General features: G+C 42.4%; 1 protein-coding gene across 1 annotated transcript in view; it reads right to left on the reverse strand.

The window, feature by feature from the left end:
• The window catches only part of LOC129327573 (dynein axonemal heavy chain 9-like), a 262,554-nt gene that overhangs the window by 100,488 nt on the left and 137,878 nt on the right, over positions 1 to 24,188 (reverse strand). Inside the window, exons 45-50 of the mRNA XM_054976327.1 lie at positions 23,549 to 23,672; positions 21,331 to 21,473; positions 20,729 to 20,890; positions 16,792 to 17,025; positions 9,674 to 9,934; positions 892 to 1,317 (exon numbers count right to left, since the gene is read on the reverse strand). Of these exons, the coding sequence (XP_054832302.1) occupies positions 892 to 1,317; positions 9,674 to 9,934; positions 16,792 to 17,025; positions 20,729 to 20,890; positions 21,331 to 21,473; positions 23,549 to 23,672 (1,350 nt within the window). The remainder of the gene's footprint in view (positions 1 to 891; positions 1,318 to 9,673; positions 9,935 to 16,791; positions 17,026 to 20,728; positions 20,891 to 21,330; positions 21,474 to 23,548; positions 23,673 to 24,188) is intronic.

The raw sequence follows: 24,188 nt of genomic DNA on the forward strand, positions 1-24,188 counted from the left end.
GCCAACATACAAACAAAAGCACTAGTCCCTGTTCAAGTTACAATGAGTGACTCTTGCTTACCACAGGCAGGTGGCTATTTGCAGGCCTTGTGTATAGCATACACCGCTAGAGTAGGTGTCCTGCATGACGCAACTGCAAGTATTTCAATTCAATTCCATTTTAAATCATGAATCTGCCTGCTGAAGAGAGGATGGTGGGCAAAGGAACTGGCAGAGCTTGCCTGTCCCTTTGAATGCTCTGAAGGAGCAAAAGAGGATTTGGATGCTGTGCCACTGGTACAGCATCCAAATCCTCTTTTGCTCCTTTGGAGCATTCAAAGGGACAGGCAAGGTATCTGGCCAATCTAGAAAGAGATGTTAGCTGACAACAGTTTCTACAAGAGTATTTCTGATATTCAAGTTTGGGACTGCATTATCAACTAAACCTGGTCTACTGTGAAGATGAGTATATATTCCTGAGTAACATGGCAACATCTCAGATTCAAACCTAAATTTAGAGAACATTAACAGTTTAGCTGAGATGAAAGGAAATTATTTTTTTTGCTACTGATATGAACAATCAGAGCTTCAGCAAACACAGAAAACAACAAAATCCCCCGATATAAATGAAAATAAGAACCATCTACTTAAATACTGTCAGGCAGATATGTTGGAAATTTCCTCAAATTATTTTGATAAAACCTGGTACTTTTTAATTAGAATGCTTCTGTAACAGAATTGCAAGGGGCTGGCTTTCTGGAATTTCTTGGAGTGATGCACCTCTGTGTTCACAAATGACACTTTGTACAGCCATCCATCTTATTGGCACAGATTTGGTACTGCCAAGCCAAGTGCATCATTGACAATATTAATTGAAGTATATAACTGATTCACAGGCGGCTTTGTTCTTACCACAATTTTGGCCTTGATGCTAGCCAGCTTTTCTTGAGCAGCAGCCAGTTCAGCATTTGCTTTGCTAAGGGCCTGCCGCTTGGGCTCCACGTCACAATACACTTCATAGAAGCGCACAATGTTGATGACCCAGGAGCAGAGGCCAGCAGCTGCATAGGACTTGGAAGTCACAAACTCAGGGTTGAAGTCTGGATCCTGCAAATAGGGCTGCAGGGCTCGAAGGCAGTTCTCGTGTATGTTCTCTTTATTGAAGTTGATCAGGGAGTCCAGGAAGCCATCCACCTTTGCCATGGCCACCTTGGCTGCTTTCCAGCTGTTATCCTTAGGCACCTTCCCACCGGGGGCCATGAGTACCATCACAGCAGCGGTGACATTGCTGACGGCAGAAGGCGGTGATCCAAATGACCTCAGTTCTGTCAGATTGGTCTGAAAACGGGGGGGAAAAATAAGGTTGTTAGATGAAAATGAATGGATTTTCTTTTTACTTTGCTGGTAATGGAGTCAGGCTCCAGAGCTATCAATCTGAGAGAGGAGCTTTGAAGCCAGGAGCAGCGCTCTGAATTTTAAATATTATGACTCATCCAACGTAAAGCAATGAATCCCTCTAGTGGCACAGGGGCCTCTGCTGGCTTGCAAGATGAGAGCCAGTCGTCTGCCTTCAGCATTTCAACCAACTCTCAGGCCATTAAAAATGCACAATTAGATTACAGATTTATCAGGGATGGAAAAGAATCACAACAAAAAGATCAGAACACCTTGAAATCAACAACGTATGTCTGGACCTGCAGAGGGGGCTCTGAATATGGCTATTAATTGGAGAATTCGGAAAAAGAACTGCTTCATAAATTGTTATCAGATTTAATGCAGAGTGGATTCATGCAATACTGCACAGAGTGGTGGCCTCTAACTCTCTTATTTTGCAGTGGTTGCATCCATGGTGGAGCTAAGTATCACTATTAACAACAAGCCAGTTGGTAACCCTGATATTATTATGCCCTCATGGAATCCTCTTCCATTTGGTAGCAGGGGTGCCCTAAGATCAGCTTCACTGCATAGCAACTCACTACATATAAATCGGTTGCCCAAGTAAATGCAGGCACCGTGTGGTATGACAACAAAAAAACTCCATGTTGTGCTGCCTCCAGAATACACCTCGGGTGGCAAAAAAGGGAATAAAAAGCCTTCACCTGAAATGACAGATTGGTGAGGTAACAAAAACAAAAAACAGATGCCTTTAATGAATCAAAAGAACATTCCCCCGTGTCCAAAGCAGTCTGGTGTGTGCCCTACAAGCTCAGCATATATATATATATAGGTGTCAAGCACAAAAAACTGCAGAACAGCCAAACATGTTTTGGCAATTAGCCTTCCCCTGGGGCAGGGAAGGGTCTCCTCCAGTTCCCTCCCATGCTGTTTTCAAGAGCCCAAACTACCACCACCGCCCCAGGAGGTATCCCTGTGATGAAGTCAAGGACACAACTATGTCTAATTGAGCCCTCAGCTGAGCAGAGTAGTGGGACACGGGTGAAGAGGTGGCCTTGCAGATATGAGCGTCCAAGGCCATAAAGGAATATGATAGCCAATACCATGCATTTAATTTTCAATGGCGAACACCCTCTTAATCTCTGAGAAATACAGTGCCTCTCCACAGAAAGAGACAGCCCTGAAGCCTCCTTCTAATACCAGCACAGACAAAATCCTAATAGGAAAGCAAAAGTTCCTTTCACACTGGGAGATGTTTTCTTTATTTTCACATTAATCATGATTTAAGGGTGCTCTTTCAAAACCACCAGATGACACTTGGTTCTCATTAATGGGGCCATTCATCCCCTCAAAGCAATTTTTTAACAGGCTGAGATGGAAATAGTCAGTATAAGAATCCTTTTCAGGCAGAAGCTAATTCTTGGAACAGAATTCCACCCACCCATCATGGCACTGATAGCGTAGTTTGCTACAGCATTCAACCTCTACAGCACAGAGATTTTTTGCAATGGATATTAGCACACAGAAGGGATTGGCCTTATGCCACAAGAACACTCCTGCCAAGGATCTGTCACATCTAACTGAGAAGAAACGTGTGTATCATGCTGACATCCAGAAAACGTGACAGCCCAGATACAGCAAGCTGCGATCCACACCAGGGATTCCTGCCCTGAGAGTCTCTTGGTACATTTACATAATCAACCCTAAAGCCTACAGAAATGACTCTGCTCCTCCTGACTTGCAGGAATGCCAAAGCATACGTACAAAATAAGTCAACCAGGAGACAGCCATTTTGTTAGAAAACTCTTCTGACAGAGAGATACAATAATCAAAGGAAAGGGATACACCCAATGTCAGAAAACAGTCAAGCAAAAAGGTGTGATTATGGGCCAAAGCAGATGTGACACAGAGAATTCCACGTACAGCACTTCTAGGTGGGTTTTCCCCCTTTTTTAAATAGCTGGCTTATGGAACCCCAAAATGGATCAGGAGTGGACTGCAGCATGGGGAAGTGGGGAATATTTAAAGGGATAAAACCTAATACATGAACACATATGAAGCTGCCTTCGATTGAATCAGACCAGTGGTCCATCATAGTTAGTACTGTCTATTCAGACTGGCAGTGGCTCTCAGCTGAAGGTCTTTCATATTTCCTGGGAGATGTCAGGGATAGAACCTGGGACATTCTACACGCCAAGCAGATGCTCTGCCCTGGAGCCATGGCTCCACCCTGGTCTCTTCCCCTTAAATAACTCTTTTGGGGAGTGGATAATAAAATACCCATCATTTTGGCTCTACCTGTGTCTGCTGCAAAAATTCACTTGAGGAAGAATCTTTTGTTGTTGTTGTTAATGTTATATATATAGTCTGCCTTTCTCTCTGAGACTCAAGGCAGATTACATAGGTAAATAACAACAACATTCGATTTATATACCGCCCTTCAGGACAACTTAATATCCACTCAGAGCGGTTTACAAAGTGTGTTATTATCATCCTCACAACAATCACCCTGTGAGGTGGGTGGGACTTAGAGAGCATCAAGAAGCTGTGACTGACCCAAGGTCACCCAGCTGGCTTCAAGCGGAGGAGTGGGGACTCAAACCCAGTTCTCCAGATTAGAGTCCTGCCACTCTTAACCACTACACCAAACTGGCTCTCTGATCAATACAATCAACAGCTGGGACATTCAGTAAACAATATAACATGCTATAGATTGCAGAAATTGGAAAACAAATATAATTCCAAGTACAGAGATGAAACACTGCTTAAACAAAACATAAGCAATTTGACAGGACATATTAAATTCTGCAGAAATTTAATACCCAGTAGGAGCATCTCTAAATCAACAGACAGTACCCAGTAGCACAGTCTACAGTCCCTGTTCCTTTACCAAAGGATCTTTCTGAGCCATTTATTAAAGCACAGCCCTATAATCTGAGTGAAAATAGCCTCCTGAATAATTTAGATCTTGAAATACATGGAGAATTTTATAATATACTTCTTACTGCGAATAGGAACTTTATATTACACTTTTAATTGCAACTTCTGCCTTTCCTTCATCTTCTTCTCTAAATACTGCAGCACAAAAAATGCCATAGGGACAGCTGCTGTCCAGTCACAATCTCAGCAAATGTGAGATTGGAAGCAATGTAAGGAAACCAAAATAAAAGCCATGCCTTCGCCCCGCACATGCCAAGACAGATAAATCTGCTCTCGTTCATGGGTTCTGAGATCAGAATATATAGAAAGAGGCCTGTAACTGCAAATTCAGACCTTCCACCAGTGAGGAGCCTTTGCCTATTTATGCAGAACCTCAGCAGGTTAAGCAAATTTGCATAAAATGAAACAAACTGTGTACACTGTTTCCAGATGCAAACATGCTCTATTCTGATTTGCTTTGAGTAGTTTTTTGAGAAACGCTGCTTTTGCTGCTATCTGTGAATGTGGCAAGTCCTACACTGAGAACATTTTGAGACGCGTTGTCGGGCTGGAGTGCTACATCAGAAACAGTACTGTGTGGGTGGGTGAGAGGGGTTACAGCTGCAAAGTAGCTACATGTTACCCTTCAGCAAAACCCTTCTGGCAATGCCATTCTTGAACAAAGGTTTGAATGATTTGTCTGACAGCAGAGTCTACCTGGAGTGCAAATGCTTTCATTTATTTTCTAGTTAGGAAAATGACATCTGTTTTAAGGCCACAAAGACAGCAGTTTGCTGTGCTTTGGGTACTGAATCATCCCACAAATGGAGTAACACTGTGAAGGGGAGTTTGCCGGATGCAGCCACTCACAACACCAGCAGCAACAGCCAACACCTTCATTTTAGAAGAGGGCCTTTGGAGAGGAGCGTGCATGAATTAGCTGCTGATATAGCATTAATTGTAGAGCTTTGTGGAAAGCAAGCTCCACGGGCCAGTTCACACAAACCGCAGCATAAAGCAATATGAAGACCATTTGGATGTATGGCAAAGCAGCCACATCCTTGCTTCATCATTCACCCTATATTATGTATCTCAGTGCACAATGAAACACGGGGCTCGTGCTGAAGAAACTGAACTACTCTTCTGCCGCACACTCAACTGAAGAGTGTTTAATTATTCTAATGTTTTAATATGTCTGACTTCTGGTTGGCTTTAATTTGCTTGTGTTAATATAAACCACTTTGAGTGACTACGAAAAGCAGTATATTCTACTATATAAAAGGCTAATCATGTTCCAGACAATTCACTTCCTACCCTGGTGCACCACCAGAGGGTGCTGCCATGGAGGGAAGTGCAGAAGAGGCAGCCCATCCCTCTCAGAGCGTGCCACGGTGGGAAGCCCAAGCCGGGATCAGTCACTGAGCAGGTGGCAATGCCTGCCCCTCCACTTCACCCAGCTGGGATCAGGAGCAGAGCAGGTGGCAATGCCCACCCCCACACACACACCTTCATGCAGCTGTGATCAGGAGGGGAACAGGCGTCAATGACCACCACCCCTTCACCCTGTTGGGATCAGATGTGGAGCAGGCAGCAATGCCTGCCCCCCTTCACCCAGGCAGAATCAGGCACAGAGGAGGTGGCAATGCCAGCCCCCCACTTCACCCAGCCAGGATCAGGCACAGAGCAGGTAGCAACACCCGCCTCCCTTCACTCAGCCAGGATCAGGTACAGAGCAGATGGCAATTCCCACCTTCACTTCACCCAGCCTGGATCAGGAGTGGAGCAGGTGGCAATGCCCACTCCCCCTTCAGCCTGCTGGAATCAGGTGCGGAGCAGGCAGCAATGTCTGCCCCCCTTCACCTGGACAGAATCAGGCACAGAGCAGGAGACAATGCCCGCCTCCCCCACCCAGCTGGGATCAGGAACGGAGCAGATGGCAATGCTCGCCCCCCCCCTTCATGTGGCTGGGATCCGAAGCGGAGCAGGTGGCAATGTCTGTCCCCCCCTGTCTTCACCCTGCTGGGATCAGTCACGGAGGAGGAAGCAATGCCCACCTGCCTGCCCTTTCTAGAGCCCACTGTATTTTTTCCCACAATGGGCTTTGTTAATAGTAGGAAATAAAGAAGAAGACACCTGTTGTGCATGAGCCAGGGCAGCTGGGGCAAATGAGGAGTGTTACTGCTGTCATTTTATGGTGACAAAGAAGACATGCAGTCTGGAAACTGACTTGCAACTCCAGATGGCTGTTTTTTACAGTCCAATGGAAAAACATCATCATCTATGGGATTATTTAATACCTTTCTATTGGACCTATGGAATGATGGGCTCTGGAAGCCCAGAACCACAAACCCACATTGGTTAATCTACCTTGGAATACACATGGGGTATATTCTGAAAAGGTACTATCCTTTTGTCATGTGTGCATGCATTCCATGAGACAGAAGACCATGTGTGTGCATGCATCTCACACAAGTCTCTACACGCCCACCCTTCTGGCTTTGCCAGAGCCAGAAGTCCTGGAACTTGTAAGACTCTTTAACTGGCAACTTTTCCCGTTTTCCCTTTTATGCTGTTTTAAATATGTACTTCTATGAGCTACTTGTGCTTCATGCTGTCTAATGTCAGCCCTAGAATTGCTTACATTCTGTTTCAGCATTTCTTCAACTCTGTATTGGATTCTTACTAATGCTGTGTCTTGTAAACTTGTGTTTATTTACTCTATGGCACTGTTTATGGAAATGTCCTTGAAACTGACTGTACTAATCTCACACTGTGTAATCCACCTTGAATCTCAGTGAGAAAGTCGGACTATAAATAACATAAAAAAATAAAAAAATAAAATTCACTTTACTCCTGTATTTTTCATTAAAGGTTTGGCCTAGTAGATAATAAAGTTATTTAGCCTGCTGTAATATGCCCTGGCTGTTCACTACACTACTGAGAGAAGAAAATCCTGCGTGGCAGTTTCCTCCTGGGCAATTACAGAGGGCAGAGAACATTCCAGCTCAAGGGGGGGCAGATAGCAGAGATCCTGGGGGTGGCGCTACCTGAGGTACCATGGGAGGGGCACAGTCCTATGTATGTCACAACACCTGGGGGGGGAACTGTTTACAAGTACCCAAGTACTAACTATTAGCTAGTTACCTATTTATAAAAACTGGCTGAGGAGAGGAGTTTCTTGGAGAGAGGTTCAAAATCAGTGCTAACGCTACAGCAGACGTAAAGGGACTTAATGGGAAGGCATGACTCCTCCTCCCTTTAAAGCATGTGCTGTTTGAGCTTGCATTTCAGATGGGGAGGTCTTCAGACCCACTAGGTAGCTCTAGAGGTTTCTGAACTGATGCTTCACAAAAGTGCAAAGTGCAATGCACAGACACCGTGAAAAAGTAGTAACAGGTGATAGCCATTACCTTTATATCCCCTTGTGAACTTCCAAATGCATCCATCTTAGAACCAAAATACTGGACTAGGTGGACCTTGTCAAATCCAGCAAATAAGTTTGTGGGGGAAGAGAATTAATCTTTTCCAAAAACTACATGTGTACTGTGCTATCTGCAGAGGGCACCTATTTTCATCAAGGCACTTATTGCCCATTGAAAAGATAGTTCTATAAGAATGTTCTTCCTGCTTAAACAGATCTATTTTGGAGACTAGATAGTTAGCATGGGAGGGATAGCTAAGACTCTTTACAAATAATATCCACTATCCAACAGATAGTCTTGAGTATCAGATCAGGGCATTAACGGAGAAATATTCCACACCAGTGACATCTTTTTAATTGAGCTGTTTATGATCAACACATATTGGGCAGCAACATGATTGAAATGCAAAGACAAAGCAATCTGTTTTGACATTTATCAATATTCCCTCTCCCTGCCCTTTCTGACTATATATATTTCTCACTTCTTTCTACCAATGAGCTATGCTGATTGTTTCCTCTACCACTGCTCCATATGAAAGGACAATGTAAATATATCTGCATTACTGGCTGTAACTCCTTATTAATAAACACACAAATAGGGCCTATTATTCATGTCAACGGATGGGCTAAACTCTCTGACACAGGTAAGGAGGAGGATGTGGCCTTCTCGCGCTCCGTAAATGCTGCCTGGCCTCGGTCTCCAGGGAAGCTGCAGGCTTCCCATTAATCTTGCCTTAATGAGATGTTCTATAGTTTCAACATGAAACTGGAGTTGACATCCAAACATTTTCCTGTTACGCTAGGATTTTATTTCCAGACATATAGCTCCTGCCAACGAATCACACTGCGACATTCCTAAGAACAGAGTTAGTTGAAAAAATACTACCTATTTTTGTTTGGTTTTAACAATTCAGGGTTTTTTTTCCATTTAACATACTCACAGTGCAAAACAATGAAAAATTCAACCACTGAATGAACTTAATTGCATTAGCATAGTTCCTCTTGGTGTGCTGGTAACACCATAAGTGGCATCTTCCTGCCCAGTGTTAACCAGGGGCTGCTAGACCGTCCATATGGTGTTTATATTCATTCTGTGCAGGATTCGGTATTCCCAGGACTTTCCCCTTTTAAGCCAAATTTAAAATAAGTCTGTTTTAATTCAGCTCAAAGGGAATTTTTGTGGAGTGGCTGTGAAGGAATGTCCATGTTGACACACCTGCCCACAGCCACTGCAGAGAGGAAAGACAAAACTGATGTCTTCAAAATGGTGCTCCTGCCCCCTTTAAAAGATTTCCCCCCTTTCCCAGCTAAGACACACTATATGCTACAGTGTGGCTCCTTACAGTAAGGGAACAGCAGTTTCAGGGCCATGAGGGATTCCAGCATGATTGTCACCATGCAAGGATCAGGTGGGGGGAGGGGGAGCTGAAGTGAGTAGTGACGGAACAGGTTGGGAGGACACCATTCGCATTCGGCTTGCTGCTGCTGCTGCTGCTGAGGAGAATTCTCACATTCTTATGTGGATGCAGCCAATTTATTTAAAGTTCCGTAAGTGCATGCCTCTGGGAATATCCTTTCCCCAATGGGTCCCTGAGGTGGATCCTAGCTCTTCTGTTGAGTCTTCTTTATTAATATGACTCAGGCATAGTTACCTGAGTATAACCAATCCCCACATGTTCCCATTTCAGATGATATCTTTAAAATGTGTACAAAAATTACATCAGAAGAGTCCGCAGAAACAAAGCTTTTTCTGTACTGAGGTTGTCATTACTACGAATTTGTGACTGAGCAATAAATGAGGCACACTTCCCATGTTACCTACAGAAACACACCCACGGGTCAAGAGAACCATGCAGTATAATCCTGTGCATGTTTATTTACTTTTGTGTTCAGTGGGGCAAATGTGCACAGAATTGCAAGTGTAATGTGAAAAATTCCTTCACTGTAGGTTGCCTGTACCTTATTGAGGGTGTTAAGAGCCGTCTGGGCAGCAGCAAGGGCCGGTTCAGCTTTCGCCAGGTCCTCCTCACAGTCTTTCTGCTTCTGCTGGACCTCTTGGGTAATTAAGGCTACCTTCTGTTCTTCATCATCAGCAATGGCCTTCTCCTTGCTCACTTTCTCTGTCTCTATGCCCACCACCTGGATCAACTTGTCTGCATCCTCATTTTTCTGTTTCAACTCCACTTCTTGCGCTGCCAGCTTTTCTTTTAGATCATCGACCTAGAGCATAGAAAGTGGAAAACCCAGACAGGAGGCATGGAATTAGAATTATAGGACACTTACAAAGGAAAGGGAGCATTTGAAAAAGAAATGTGTAGGTGAGGGGAGGGAAAGATTCCAAATACATCTCAAACTAGTGAGCAGATCTCTATAAAAAGTGCGGACAAAGACAAATTGACCATTGGTTTAGGAGTTGAAATGGATGCTGGGAACTAGATTCAGTAAGCTGAAAATCCACATCTACTATTTCTCTATGTTAAGGAGAGAAAGCACAGTCTACATATCCTATCAAAACACTGCTACTTTTATTGCAGAGGTCCCCAAATGTGTCTGAGAGCACATTTGGGATTCTGACAGAGGGTGATGGGTACAACCACAAAACAGCTGCCTTGGGAGGCAGTGCCAACCGCAAAATGTCAGAGACGAAGGTTATTCAGAACTCTGATAGTAGTTCTTCGGCATTTCAGACAGAAGACCAGTTAATATATTGTTTAAAAATATTTTCTTTTATACTTACAAAATAAGTAAACATACTGAGCTAGCTAAGAAACGCTCATCTGGCAGTATATGCCTTCCTTTTGCAGGCATCTAACACACCTATGCAAAAGGAAAAATGCTTCTTCACTTGGCTGTCCCTTTACCTGCATCCTGCCTTTTTCAACCTGCATTATTTCTTGTAACAACCGACAGCTGATGCCAATGGGCTAGACAGGACTCACTGCACACATGATATGTCAGTAAGAGAATAGAAAAGAGTCCAGTAGCACCTTTAAGACTAACCAACTTTACTGTAGCATAAGCTTTCAAGAACCACAGCTCTCTTCATCAGATGCAGTAAGAGAGAAACTTTGGCCAGATCTGGACAGGTATTATTTTTTAGAAAGTTACCAAAATTTGATGCTGTGATGTCATTCTCAACTTCCACCTGAATGATAAAAAAGTATATTCAATTAAGACCTGATGACTTCAGTAAAAGTTCCAGTTAGGTGCATTAAGCAGTTTAGCCATGCTGCTGCCTTATTATGTTTAGTTAGAACAAGGGCCGTTTCCACACGGCTTACCTTTGCTCGGAACGACCCAGAACATCGTGCAAAAAATGCGGAAGATCGCGTTTTCTTGCGTGAGATTTGTGCGACGTCACGCAATGTCACGCAAATCTCGCGTGAGAAAACATGATCTTCCGCATTTTTTGCGTGATGTTCCGGGTCATTCCGAGCAAAGGTAAGCCGTGTGGAAATGGCCCATGTCCCATTTGTTTTTTTTTTCAGAATATCGCTCTTCAAGTTGCACTTTACATAAAGCATTATGCTTTATGTCAGAAACTCAAAAGGCCTCACCTGGCCTCACCAACTTTCTATAAACACTTGACAGGCACCAAGAAAGATGTAGGGAGGTGCCATAGAGCCTACAGGCACTGTGTCGGGGACTTCTGCTTTGCTATAATTCCAGTGCCCTGATTGGATATGTGGATAATGCTTTCCATCCTCTTTTCCCCCTTTAGATGGAATTGGATCCAGCAGAAAAGCTTGGAGGAGTTAGCAGAGTAAATCTTTCAATGCCTTTCCCTTCCCAGAAAGCCTGTTGTTTATTGCAAAAATCCTCTTTGAGATGGTTTTCACATGAAGACAGACTTCTGTGGTTTCCCTGTTGCTAATACAGTACAGCTGCAATGGGGCGTTCACATGGCAGGTTTCCCTCACAGTTTACCTGTCCCAGTTGTTCAGGAGCAGCCATTCCCCCTCCCTCAGGTCATTAGAACTTTTCAGATTTTTTTTTAAAATCAGCAGTTGAATATCATTATAGTGTTATAATAATGTTGTAACAATATCTTATTTGAATATTTATTTGAACGGGCTTAAATTACATTAAATTAAATTACATGCAGAACAGGCTTAAATTACATGCAGAAAGGTACTGGCTGGATATTAGGAAAAACTTTTTCATGGTCAGAGTAGTTAAAAGGTGGAATCAGCTACCTAGGGAGGTGGTGAGCTTCCCTTTACTGGCAGTTTTCAAGAACAGACTGGATGAATATTTGTCAGGGATGCTTTAGGCTCATCCTGCATTGGGCAGGGGGTTGAACTAGAAGGTCTGTATGGCCCCTCCCAACTCTGTGATTTTGTGAATTCCCAGCTTTCACTTTTTATAAAAGTAAGTCTCTAGCCCCTCTCATTGCAGAGATGTGTTTCCCCCCTTATATTTCTGCAAAGAAAGGGGCTACAAAATGAAAGCTGGGAATTTAGAACCAGGTACACAGATCGTACCCAAGGCAAATAATCTGTGTGGAAATGGCCTGAGTGTAGGGAGAGCTTCACACACAAAATACGTCACAGTACTGGGTGCTGCAACAATATGGGGAAATTAGGGAAAACATCTTCCACATGCAGCTTACATTAGTAGACAAGGGAGGAGAAGTTGATTTTACCTGATTCCCTCTTGCCCACCCTTATTCTCTTGGGAGATGTATTGCACTGAGCCACTTGCCACCCATCTCTTTGCCAATATCTGCCATCTTCCTGCATCTCCTCAACCCAGTACCCCTCCCAGCACCTTCTCAGTCTCTTGTGCCATCCCATCTCTTGTGTCCAAAGTATATTTGGACTTTTGGGTCACCATACTGAAAAGGCTGAGAACCTCTGATCTAGAACACATGAGAGCATGGTCAAGAAATTTAGCGCTCTTTCAGCGATCTCAAGTTGAACATCCCACCTCTGCATCTAGGGAGCAGACTGTTTTCTTCAGCCTGGTTCCACGATTCCCAAAGGTAATATAAAATAAAGGTGCAATTGAGATGAATTTGCCTTTTCTTGCCCCGTACTAAAAACACTCATCTTTCAACCATAACATTATTTCAGCTAAGTGGAAGCAGCACTGGTACAGAACAAGATGCTTAGTAACAGGCAGTCTGGGAACTCTCTCAAAGACAAGCATTCCTCCTTGAGACATACCTACCATATATAGCTCCTCCCTGAACCTATGTATGTGGCGCTGATGATGCTCTGTAATAGCAAGAACCATGGGACACAAAGTGGTGGATTAAAACACAAAGCTGTCTTTTTGGAAACTTTCTGGATTCAGGGATGAAAACTTCAAATGCTCTGGTAACCATACTGGTTAATGAAAAGCTCACTTCAGAGCCTGTGAAAGCACCAAGTACAATTAATTTACAAAAAAGAAAAACTCTACAACACTATCTGGAACAGTATCTTTCCATTTACCCTGGAACATAAGCTTTATAGCCTCAGGGTACACCTCTGCCAATGGGGAAGGGCAGACATATAATTGGTCTGGGATTCCATGCCATTTTCAGCACAGATTTTATACAGCCTATAATCGCCTCAAGTAAGTGGCAGGCATTTTGGGTAAGCTCAGAGTGAAGCCCTGCCCTTTGTATATTCCTTTGCTGAATGGCTAATCCATTTTCATCTCCTGTTGTTCTGCTGGAAGAGGCAAAATTATGCTTTGCTTGCTGGAGGGGGGGGGGGCATAAGCACTTCAGTCAGCAAAACTCAGCAGCAACTTTTTTGTTCATTTAAAAATCTTTGGAGATTTGGGGAAATTGAAGCAGGAGCTTTGCTGATTTCAGATCTGGCTTATAACCTTCAGCCTGCAATAAGTAATTGTGTGCTGAATGAATACATGTATGAATAGAAAGTTTATCTGGTTTTAAATGCTTTGATGAGGCAACCAAGGGATTGACCTGTCAGCTCTGCATAAGCCGTATAACAGCTACATAAAGGGAGAGGATGCAAACGCAATCCAACAGGCTCATTGTGAAATGCCACAGAATTTCCAAAGAAAACTTTCTTTTAAAAACCTTGAGCTAAGACTTAAAGTACACAACAGTAATTGAAAGCCTAAAAACATCACAACGAAAAAGAACTTAAAAAACAAAAGGAAATATTAAGGGCCTGGATTGCAATGGGATGCATAAAATAAAGAAAGAGGAAAATGCAACAAAGCAAAATAATGATCCCTATATACATGCTCCTCTGCCAAAGGAAGGAAAAACTTCCTTAAGCATAACTGGTCTCATCAGCCACCTGTGAAAGTAAACTGTCAAATCTTAGCGCTTAGGCTCAAATTGCACGACCCATGCAAATGGGTACAATGATAACTGGAAGGCCCTTTAAACAGGAAAAACTGGAACTGGAGAAGTGAGCTGGAGGATTACATAGCCTTTTCCCTGCCTGCTATTTTCAAGTACAAATACCTTCCCGTGAATGACTTCTCTCTCTCCCGTACATTTTCAAATGTACTTTCACTTTCTATGTTAATCCACACAACCGTGCTTAATTTGGACTACAGAAACAGCCTGAAGGAAAGTGTAAACGCTCCTTTCTTCTACCATGTCTCCACTCCTGAATCCTGATTATTATCCAATGGAACTGGCTTCTCCTGTTTTAGAAAAGCTATAAGGCTACCACAATATGTGTTCTGCTGCCATGCTATTAACACCAACTATTCAAAAAATTGCAGGTTGGGACTTAAGGCTGACAACGTTGTTTCCTATCCCTATCTTAAGGGATGTATAGAAAGGGAGGGAGAAAGAAAGAAATGAAAGAAGCTTTTAAGAAAATAAAACACTAGAATATTTGACTTCTAACTTCTTGAGCATGATTGCCTGCCTTTCCATGAGCACCTATTCAAGGTGGCTTACAACAAACATTAATTAAAACTACAGAAACAATAAAGCAACAATTTAAAAAGAACAACTGATAAAAGCATCAAAACATCCATCGAAACACCAGTCAACAGACTTTATGTCAATCTGTTTTTTAAAAAAACTTTATCATCAACAGTTGCAATTATGAATACAAAAGAAAATAAATGTTCTCCAAGGTCTGTATTGGTTCCTCAGGAACTGGGCAGCAAATGCAACTCCAAAGAGTGAGAAGGAAATGACTAGCATGAAAAGCAGTTGATAGCAAGGGGGGAAATTGAATGGACGATAGTGATAATGACCACCCCAGTGATTTTGACATACTCCTTTCCTTTATGAGCAAGCCCATACAGATGGGACAAGGATAACAGATCACCCGAAACACCCCTAGACCTTGGCATAAGGGTGCCAAACCACCAATTCCTAACTGATCAAATGTGATGTTTCCGCCTTAATTGAGAAATGGGAAGATGTTTCTATTTTAAAGAAATCCTGCAATGGATTAGCAGTTACTGATGGGAAGAAGAACAAAGCAGTCCAAGCGATTTGTGACTCCCAGTGACAAAAGGAAAAATCCTACACAAAAAAATAAGAGCATTAAAGAACAGAGTTTTCCCACTAGGCTTTCAGCAGGCTCCTTTAATCTGACTGTCTGTACTAGGCTTCAGGATTATGTATGCAACATCAGAAAGGCCACCAATTAATTGCCAGACCAGGAGAAACTGAAGTCTGGAATTCAATGACAACAAACCTTTTACAAAAGCTATTTTTTCTACAACTTTCTTGCTTCTAGGCCAACAAAAGTGTCTCACACTAGGACTTGGCCCAACAGCCTCTGGTTGTCAGCCCCTACTACAGAATTTATCTACTTTCCTCTTTCAAAAATTCTGTACTTCAGTCACCCATCCAACCCTCCCACCTTCTTATATTAGAGGCTTGCACTTCTAGCCATAGTAAACATATATTTAAAAGCCCACATTAATACAAGAAATAAAACTAGGGTTCCCAGGTCCCTATACCCTCCTTGTGGGACGCGGGACCCAGGACTTACCAGGAGTTGTCTTCTCGCACGCAGGCTCTCAGTGAGGCATGATGACATCATTTCCAGGAAGTGATGTCATCATGTCAGCCACAGGCATGTTCCTGCTCTTCATGAGGAGCCAGTTCAGCTTGTTTGGGGCCAAAAGTGACCCTAGCAAAGCACGGGAGCACGTCCTTGGCTGGTGTGATGATGTCACTTCAGGAAGTGACATTGTCGCGCTCTGCTAGGAGCGCTCCCATGAGCGCTTTCTCAGGTTGCCTTCTGGCAGTAGGCAATCATCAGGAGGGTTGCCACCTCCCACCGATCACCAGCTATCAGCGGGCAACAGGGAAAACTCCTAGGAGATTTTCACTACTGGCAGGCAACTGGGAAGTCTAAGTAAAACATACAAACTTATTTATATGGCAAAACATTACATTCCATTTCTCTCACATTCACACATGTACACATATACAGAAGAAAAAGTTACAGTTTGGGGTGCTGGTCTGTTTACAGAAAACAGCAGGGAAAAAATTTCCCCATTCAAACACTACAGACATCCCCTGAAACGCGCTAATTTTTTTACAACCTGCCATTTTGTGATTAGCGCCAATCACAAAGCTGGTAGCTCCCAAGACTCTAGAAAAAAATAAGTAGCTCTCAGAAACAAAGTCTGTTCTCCACTGTGCAAGGCACACAGTTACCACAGAGATGTTTTGGGGCAGTCTGACTTCAGTATATAGCATTCTCAGTAAGTCTGCTATATACACATAAGTGATTTAGAAGATACTGTTATACACAGAACTATTCCATAATTTCTCGCATGCACGCTCTCAGCGAGGCATGATGATGTCACTTCCAGGAAGTGATGTAATCATGTCAGCCATGTTTTTGGAACACAGCAGTGGCTTGAAGGAAAGGAACAAGATGAAGCAGAGCAGGAACTGAATGTTCTGAATGAATGAATGAAACCATAGTCAAGGCAAACTGCCGCAAGAAAGATCACCCATCCCAAACCCCCATAGGATACATACATTTTTTGGATTGCATTGTGGTGGTTTAATTCATACACACTTTCATGCCTGTGTGATTGTGTGTGAGAGAGAAAGGATGTTTGTTTTCTGCTTCCCACTTGCATTTGTCTTGTTTTCCACAACAACCTCCCTCACCTACCTGGGCAGAGGTGCTACTGAGCTTCTGCAGTCCATTCTCCAGCCGCTCCATCTTTACTGTCAGTTCTTTCCTCTTTTTAAGCAGCAAATTCTGATACAGTTTGATTTGTTCCAAGAATGACTTAGGAGTAGTGTAGTTATAGCGACGCTCATTACTTAGGTAAGAACGGGACATCCCATTCACACTGGTGTGCACATAAGCCATGAACTTACTTATAGATTCTTTCACTGAAGCCTTAAAATAAAATAGAAGAGAAAAATTTCTCAAGGCAAGTAATTAAGCAGCTTAGCCAAGTGCACCTGAATATGCCTTAAATCAGTCAATTTGCCATGCCTCTGTATTACAACAAAATATAGTGTGTGACATCCTACCAGGGGAACCATTCAAGGTTTACCCTCCCAAGAACGTATTTGGGTTTTGTCATTCTAGCTTGAAATGAGAATTGGCTGTACCCAAATATGTTTGACTTCAGGTGACTCTCTCCATATAAATCAATAAAGTGTATCAGGATGCACAGAGAACCCAAACTGGAGGAGGACGACAGGTTTGGTGACTAATAATAGATTCCCTCCCACTCTAAAAGAGTGGGAAGTTGAAGCGATTCCCTGCTTCCACTCAATTCTCCAAAACTAGCTCCGGCAGGAGGTGGCACATGTACACTTGTGAATCTTCATGACAACAGAGGGCAGCATACAGGTGCCAGCCCTTCCTAAAGAGGGGAGAGTTAGCGGTGCTGGCTGAGGGACAAGAGAGATGTATTCCTCCCTGCCAACACGTAGGGCAACAAACCCCTCCACTCAGAGCCAAGCTACAAGTGATGCCTGACACAGGTTGGACACTTGTCAGCTTCCCTCAAGTTTTGATGGGAAATGTAGGCATCCTGGTTTTACAGCTTGGCTCTCCATTACAGCTGCAAGACCAGGACGCCTACATTTCCCATCAAAACTTGAGGGAAGCTGACAAGTGTCCAACCTGTGTCAGGCATCACTTGTAGCTTGGCTCTCAATTATCACCTTGGGGAGGAGAGGCTGAGCTCTTCCTTCCCTTCTGATGGGAATGGGTACAGTGCGAAGAGAGGATGTAGGCTCAGCAGGAGGGCACACACTTCAGCATTCAACCTCTGAGCCTAAATACCTCCTTGCAACAGTCACCTCGCTTTCCACTTAGTAGTTACTTTGGAAAGGAGGAAGAATACAGACAGTGAATTTTTTTCACAAGTATTAAAAGTATTCTTCTAATTACACAGGCACTTTCAGCATCGCACAAATAAGGAAATGTATACTTGTTAAATCAAATGAACGTGGCTGAGCAAAAACTTGGTATATAGAAATGAGATTGTCCTGGATATGGCCAGTAATATGGGAGAATGGGTACTGTAATTGACCAAAAAGATCATGGATGTTTCAGCAAACCAGAGATAGAGTTGGTGTAGCCTTTCATCTAAACATGCCAAAAAGTTTAGAAACCCAAATTAGAATAGCCTTGGAAAGAGGCAAAAAAAAAGAAAAGAAGTGACACAACTATATGGCTTTGTGTAGATTAGAAGCTGTGAGGTCTAACCTATATCAACAGATATTATGTGTTATGGCCCAGGTGCAGAGGCATCTGATAATGGCAATAATGTTCAGCTTCACAGAAGTGAAGATAATAATTCAAAAATGATGTTTATTGCTTGAGGGTAGAAAGATATCCACATGTATGCGAAACTTCTAATCACTATTTTTCAATACTTTATTAAGATAGCAAAAATGAACTAAGAATGAACTTTCAAGTACAGATAACTTTGTATGGTGTTTGAAATTATAAGGTAATTAGTTAGCCAAGAATGTGCACCTTTATCAAGTAGGGCAATAATGCTAGGAAAAGGGGAAGGCAGTAGGAAAAGAGAAAGACCTAAAATGAGATGGCTTGACTCAATAAAAGAAGCCATGTCCTCCAGTTTGCAGGATTTGAGCAAGTCTGTTAACGATAGGACATTTTGGAGGTCTTTCATTCATAGGCTTGCCATAGGTTGGGGGCGTCTTGATAGCACATAACATACACACTTCAAGTGGGACAGTTAGCTATTATCAGGAGATGATTTTAAAAACCTATAAATATGGGAAGCTGAATTGATTGGAAGCGTCTTCTTAGAAGGGGCTCCTTGTGGTGACCTGCTTATCTCTGGGTACATAGGAATATGTACTCGTGCAATTGCTTTCCTTTAATCTATTTTATAGTAATGGATGTCATAATTTTCTGTTGAGTTAGACAATATTTAAAAAGTAATAGTTCTGCTTCAATAAAAAGGTCAAAATGGAAGCAGAGAATCTCTAATAGTATCACTTGGGCACTAGACCCACGATGAGCCTAAAACATTGTTGAGGTGTTCCTCTTGCCAGGAATTAAATGATCTGATATAGGAAAGCTAACTAGACACATAGGGCTTCTTAAGTGCCCACTTATATCTGAATCTATATCTGAATCCATATTTACAAAGAGCAGCTGTAGCACAGTGGTTAAGTGGTAAAGCTGTATATCAGCACTCTGCTGGTTTGAATCCCACTATTGCCATGTGTTCAGTAGGTGGCTTTGGGTAAGCCACTCCTCTCAGGCCCAACTCCCCTTTTGTATTATGGTGATAATAATAACACTATGTTCACTGCTCTGAATAGGCACTCATCTGTCTAAAAGAGCAGTATATAAGCACTGGTTGTTGTTGTTGTTGTTGCTGCTGCTGCTGCTGCTGCTGCTGCTGCTGTTGCTGTTGACACACCTGACAAGTATCATCCAGAACAACTTTTGTAGGAAACAGCCAACCCCACAGAATACTTATTCCTGCTTCCAGAAATAGTCAATGCAATAAAAGGGTGAGATTGCACACAGTTAAGCAAGCATATCATTTTTAATGGGACTTAACTGTACTGGACATAAATACACATCCTTTCTTTCTCTTTCTTTTGCTACTGCATTGTACTAAATAGCTATTTGAGTAATTCCCACCAAAGCTGGTATCACTATTAGCAGTTAGTATCTCCAGTGAGTTCCATTCTTCCTTGTTTTGATCCATATGAATCATAAAACGCAGCTTTGGCTCCAGCTACTAGTTCCTGTCTAAAGCTAATAATGTGAACCCTAGATGGGGGAGGGGGCATATGCTGAAATGACTTGAGCGCTACCTGCTAAAGCAATATGTTCTATCAATACACAACCATGAACAGATTCTGCATGTTCTTGAATTATTGCTCATAGTAAATAGGAAAGTTACAGCAGAAGATCGGTTCTGATTGTACAGTACAGTCAGTGGCTTATTTGGGGGCACTCAGAGGTTCCTTCCCCCTTCTGCTGCCTTAGGTCCCAGTTGCCTAGAAGAAAGTGTTTGTAATGACTAAATGAATGACATGTTTCAACCTAACACCACAACTTCATTATCAGATATTCTGAGGTTTGTAGCGGGTAACTCTCTTCAGAACATTTCTAGCCATCAAAAGCTATGAGGGGAATTTGGCAGCTGTTGCATATCCACCTGAACTAAGTCCAAGATTCGCCATGGTTTCCAGTGAGCTCCAGGATCATCCCCAAGCACTTAACACTCAAACTACAGCCTTGAGTTGTGAGATGCTGTGCCAATACCACTTCCTAGGCTTGCAAGTGTCATGGCAATGAAAGAATCTCAGAGATGCTTCGGCATGTTGACCAGCTCATGTGTGCAGTCAAAAATTGAGCCTGGCAGACCAAGATGACAAGCTGGACTGTGAAGAATCTGTGTACAGGGACTGGAAAGCTGATCAAAATGCAGCAGTTCCTCAATTCATGTACACAAAGCCCAGAAAATACCCTGGGTGCCATCCATCCATTCAGTCCATACATATATGCAAGTACAAAGCTTTTCAGCATGAAAATAAACCTCTCAGTCAGGAAAAATAATGTGTGAATGAGTTGTTCCGTAGATGCTCACCTCAATATTTTCTGTCCCTTGCAAGAAGCGCAAGCTGACAGACTCTAGAGCATCTCGAGGCCACTCATGGAACCAATCTATTGCTGTACAGTTCACAATGGCTGGGAACTTCCGACTGCGAACTCTCAACTTATTCCCCACAGGGGAAAAGCAAAGAGCAACCTGAGAAAAAGGAAAACGGGTCATGAAAAAAGGAAATGAGGAAAGTCAGAAAAATAAAATGAGGGAGAACTATGCTTCAGACATGCTGGAAGCTGACTAAAAATACTCTCCAACAACACACAACAGTCGGCATGCTATCTAGCAGCCCTTCCATATAATGATTTTTTTCCTTGATAAATGTTCAGTTGTTAATCCTATATTGTGCTGGATCTGGAAGTGTCCCCTCAAGGTAGCATTTCTCCTGCAAGGATGTCACATCATCTCAGCACTCAAACTGCAATATTTTACTGCTTAAACACTTAAGAGGAACTACTTACTAAAAAAATATTTTGGAGAAATCCTGACATTAGAAACAGCTGTCACAAGAGTAAAGCATTTTTACTTTTTCAAGTACAACTGATAGAGAAAGCAGATCTAATTTTGGGGGATCAAAGCTCTACCTTGAGCTGCCGTCTAACCCGATCAATGAAGAATTTCCAGCATGCCTCCCTGGTGTCCATTTGTCCTTGGGCTTTTACTTCATTCCTCACATTACTGATGATATTTTCTACTTCATCATCTGGGAAAAGATCAGGAATTTCTCCTAGAAACAAAAAATGTATTGTGAACTTGGAATTATAGATATTTTTAGGGTGCTTAGTGGTTGTTTTAGGATTTTTATGTCCTTGTCTTTTTTTAATGGTTTGTTTTGTTTTTATACTGATCATGTATTATTTTTTTAATGACTTTATGGTATTATGGGGGAAGTGTGTACACTATCTCAAACAGGACTTTGAGAAGGTAACATATATATTTCTTAAATAAATACGTTATTACTAGTATTGCTTCATTATAAAGAATAAGGCTACTGAGTGGTAATAGGAAAGATACCAGGGCATCTCGCTCTCACAAAACTTTTTCATCACCACTAGAGCAAAACAAAAGGCATCATGGGGCATAAATGTGCCAGACATGCTGATTGGCTACAGCACTATGCTATTTCAGGTGCATACATGGCTTTTCTCAGCCATTTCTCTTAGAGCCAAGCAACAAGTGATGCCTGACACAGGTTGGACACTTGTCAGCTTCCCTCTTGATGGGAAATGTAGGCATCCTGGTCTTGCAGCTGTAATGGAGAGCCAAGCTGTAAAACCAGGATGCCTACATTTCCCATCAAAACTTGAGGGAAGCTGACAAGTGTCCAACCTATGTAAGGCGTCACTTGTAGCTTGGCTCTTAGAAGCCTGTACAGCAATTGTTTGGTCTCTTGTATGCTAAAATACAACTCCACTTATACTGAAAGTCCCTTCAGTACTGATCTATATAGCTGAGCCAAAGAATGAGGCTGAAGTTGCATGTCCATGGGCACTAGGAGATTACAAATGCCCCTGACTGCATGGTTAGGGTCTGCTTTATGGTGTTAGATGTTTTCTTTTCCTCTATCTAAAAGTATTTTTGCTGTCACAATCCACCTTTACATTTTCCAAGAGTGAGGCCTGAAGATACTCTGTTCTTTTCTGCTCGCTATGTTGGCTCCTATGCTATTTATTTATTTATTTAGTGTATTTATATGTTCTTTCCTGCCTCAAGGCAGCTACCCATTTAAACAGCAAATAAAAATCAAAAACACTTTAGACAGTACAGCAACAAACAATCACCATTCTCTCGTTCACACTAATCCAAAATCCTTACAGAACAATATATCTGCAGTTTGCTCTGGAAAACATGTAGGAACATCATCCATCTCACCTTGTGGGGAAGAGAATTTAGTGCTAGCAGCAATAATTTGGGTGCGACCTCTCAATAAGGAATCTGCAGATCCAGCCAATCTTACTGCAAACAGAGGTGGTTTCTCAAGAAGGTATCATCCATTGATGTCACAGGTCAAGAAGGTTGAAATGGATAAAGGTGCTGTACTTTGCAACCTCTCTTACCTATGTGGTGCCCATTCCCCTCCCTGATAAAATGGTTGTTCTCTTCATATGAACAGTAAATGGGTAGGGTGAAGTTTTACTAGCATTATCTCCCAGGGTGTCCCAGCAGGACACAAACATTTCTTCCACAAAGTCTACTCATCTATGAGTTCTCCATGCAATCTACCAATTACTTTGCTATGCAGGTCCATGTTGTTGGAGATGCTATAGACTATTTCTTGTAGGATTGCCAACTCTGGATTGGCAAATTACTGGCAATTTGGGAGTGAAGCCTGGGAAGAGTGGGATCTGGGAAGGAGAGGGACCTCAGAATGATATAGAGCCATAGAGTCCACCCTCCAAAGCAGCCATTTTATTAAGGGGAACTAATCTCTGCAGTCTGAAAATTGTTATTCCGGGAGATCTCTAGGTCCTACCTGGAGAAGGTTGGCAGTCCTAATTCCTGGGAACATGCTTACATGTGTGGTGTATTATACCTGCAGAGGACTGATATATATGGAGAGAGCCACCTGAAGTCAAACATATTTGGATATAGCGAACTCTCATTTCAAGCTAGACAAAACCCAAATACATTCTTGGAATGGTAAACCTTGAAAGGTTCCTCTACTACGATTTAAAGCATATTGTTCTGTAGTTTAACTTTTTGTCATTCTGAATATGCCAGATCTCTATCCCATATATAAAAACAGGGACCAAGTAACATTATTGTGTGCTTGTTAAACTGAAATTAGGCCATGATCCATACCTGAAGCTAGCAAGTCATTTACGAGCACTAAAAACCTCTCATCAGCTACTTGAGCATCTGTCATAAGAAAGATGGTACCCACATTCTTCACTCCTGCTGTAATGTATTGTGCTGCCAGGTCTGCCTGCAGATACAAGAAGGGAAAGGAACATATATTAAGCAGCAAAATGTTGTTCATCTGCTGGTAGATGATCCTAGCCATTTTGACAGCTAAATCCAGTATCCGGCCAAACACACAGAGTCAAAGTACATAAATTTCTAAACGAATTAGTGATACAATTGTTTATTACTGAGAACAGAACAGCACTTGCGGCTGTATAAAGAGCAGCCACAAATTCTCCTCCAAGAAATAGAATATCAAGAAAAAGACGATTGTACAATCTAGTCGCAACCAACTCGTAGCAACTCCATCCACAGGGCTTTCCAAGCAAGAAATTATCAGAGATGATTTGTCATTGCCATCTCCCAGTTTTCCTTGGTGGTCTCCCATCCAAATACTGACCATGGTCAACACCCCTTAGCTCCCAAACCCTGATGAGCCTGGATGAAGCTGGGTTATTCAGGCCAAAGCCCAGGTTTACCTCTTTGCAAACCATTTCTGAACAGAACAGCAAATTACTAATAGAAGTTGGCTTTCTTT

This window comes from Eublepharis macularius, chromosome 4 (assembly GCF_028583425.1).
Source record: "Eublepharis macularius isolate TG4126 chromosome 4, MPM_Emac_v1.0, whole genome shotgun sequence".
NCBI lineage: Eukaryota > Metazoa > Chordata > Lepidosauria > Squamata > Eublepharidae > Eublepharis > Eublepharis macularius.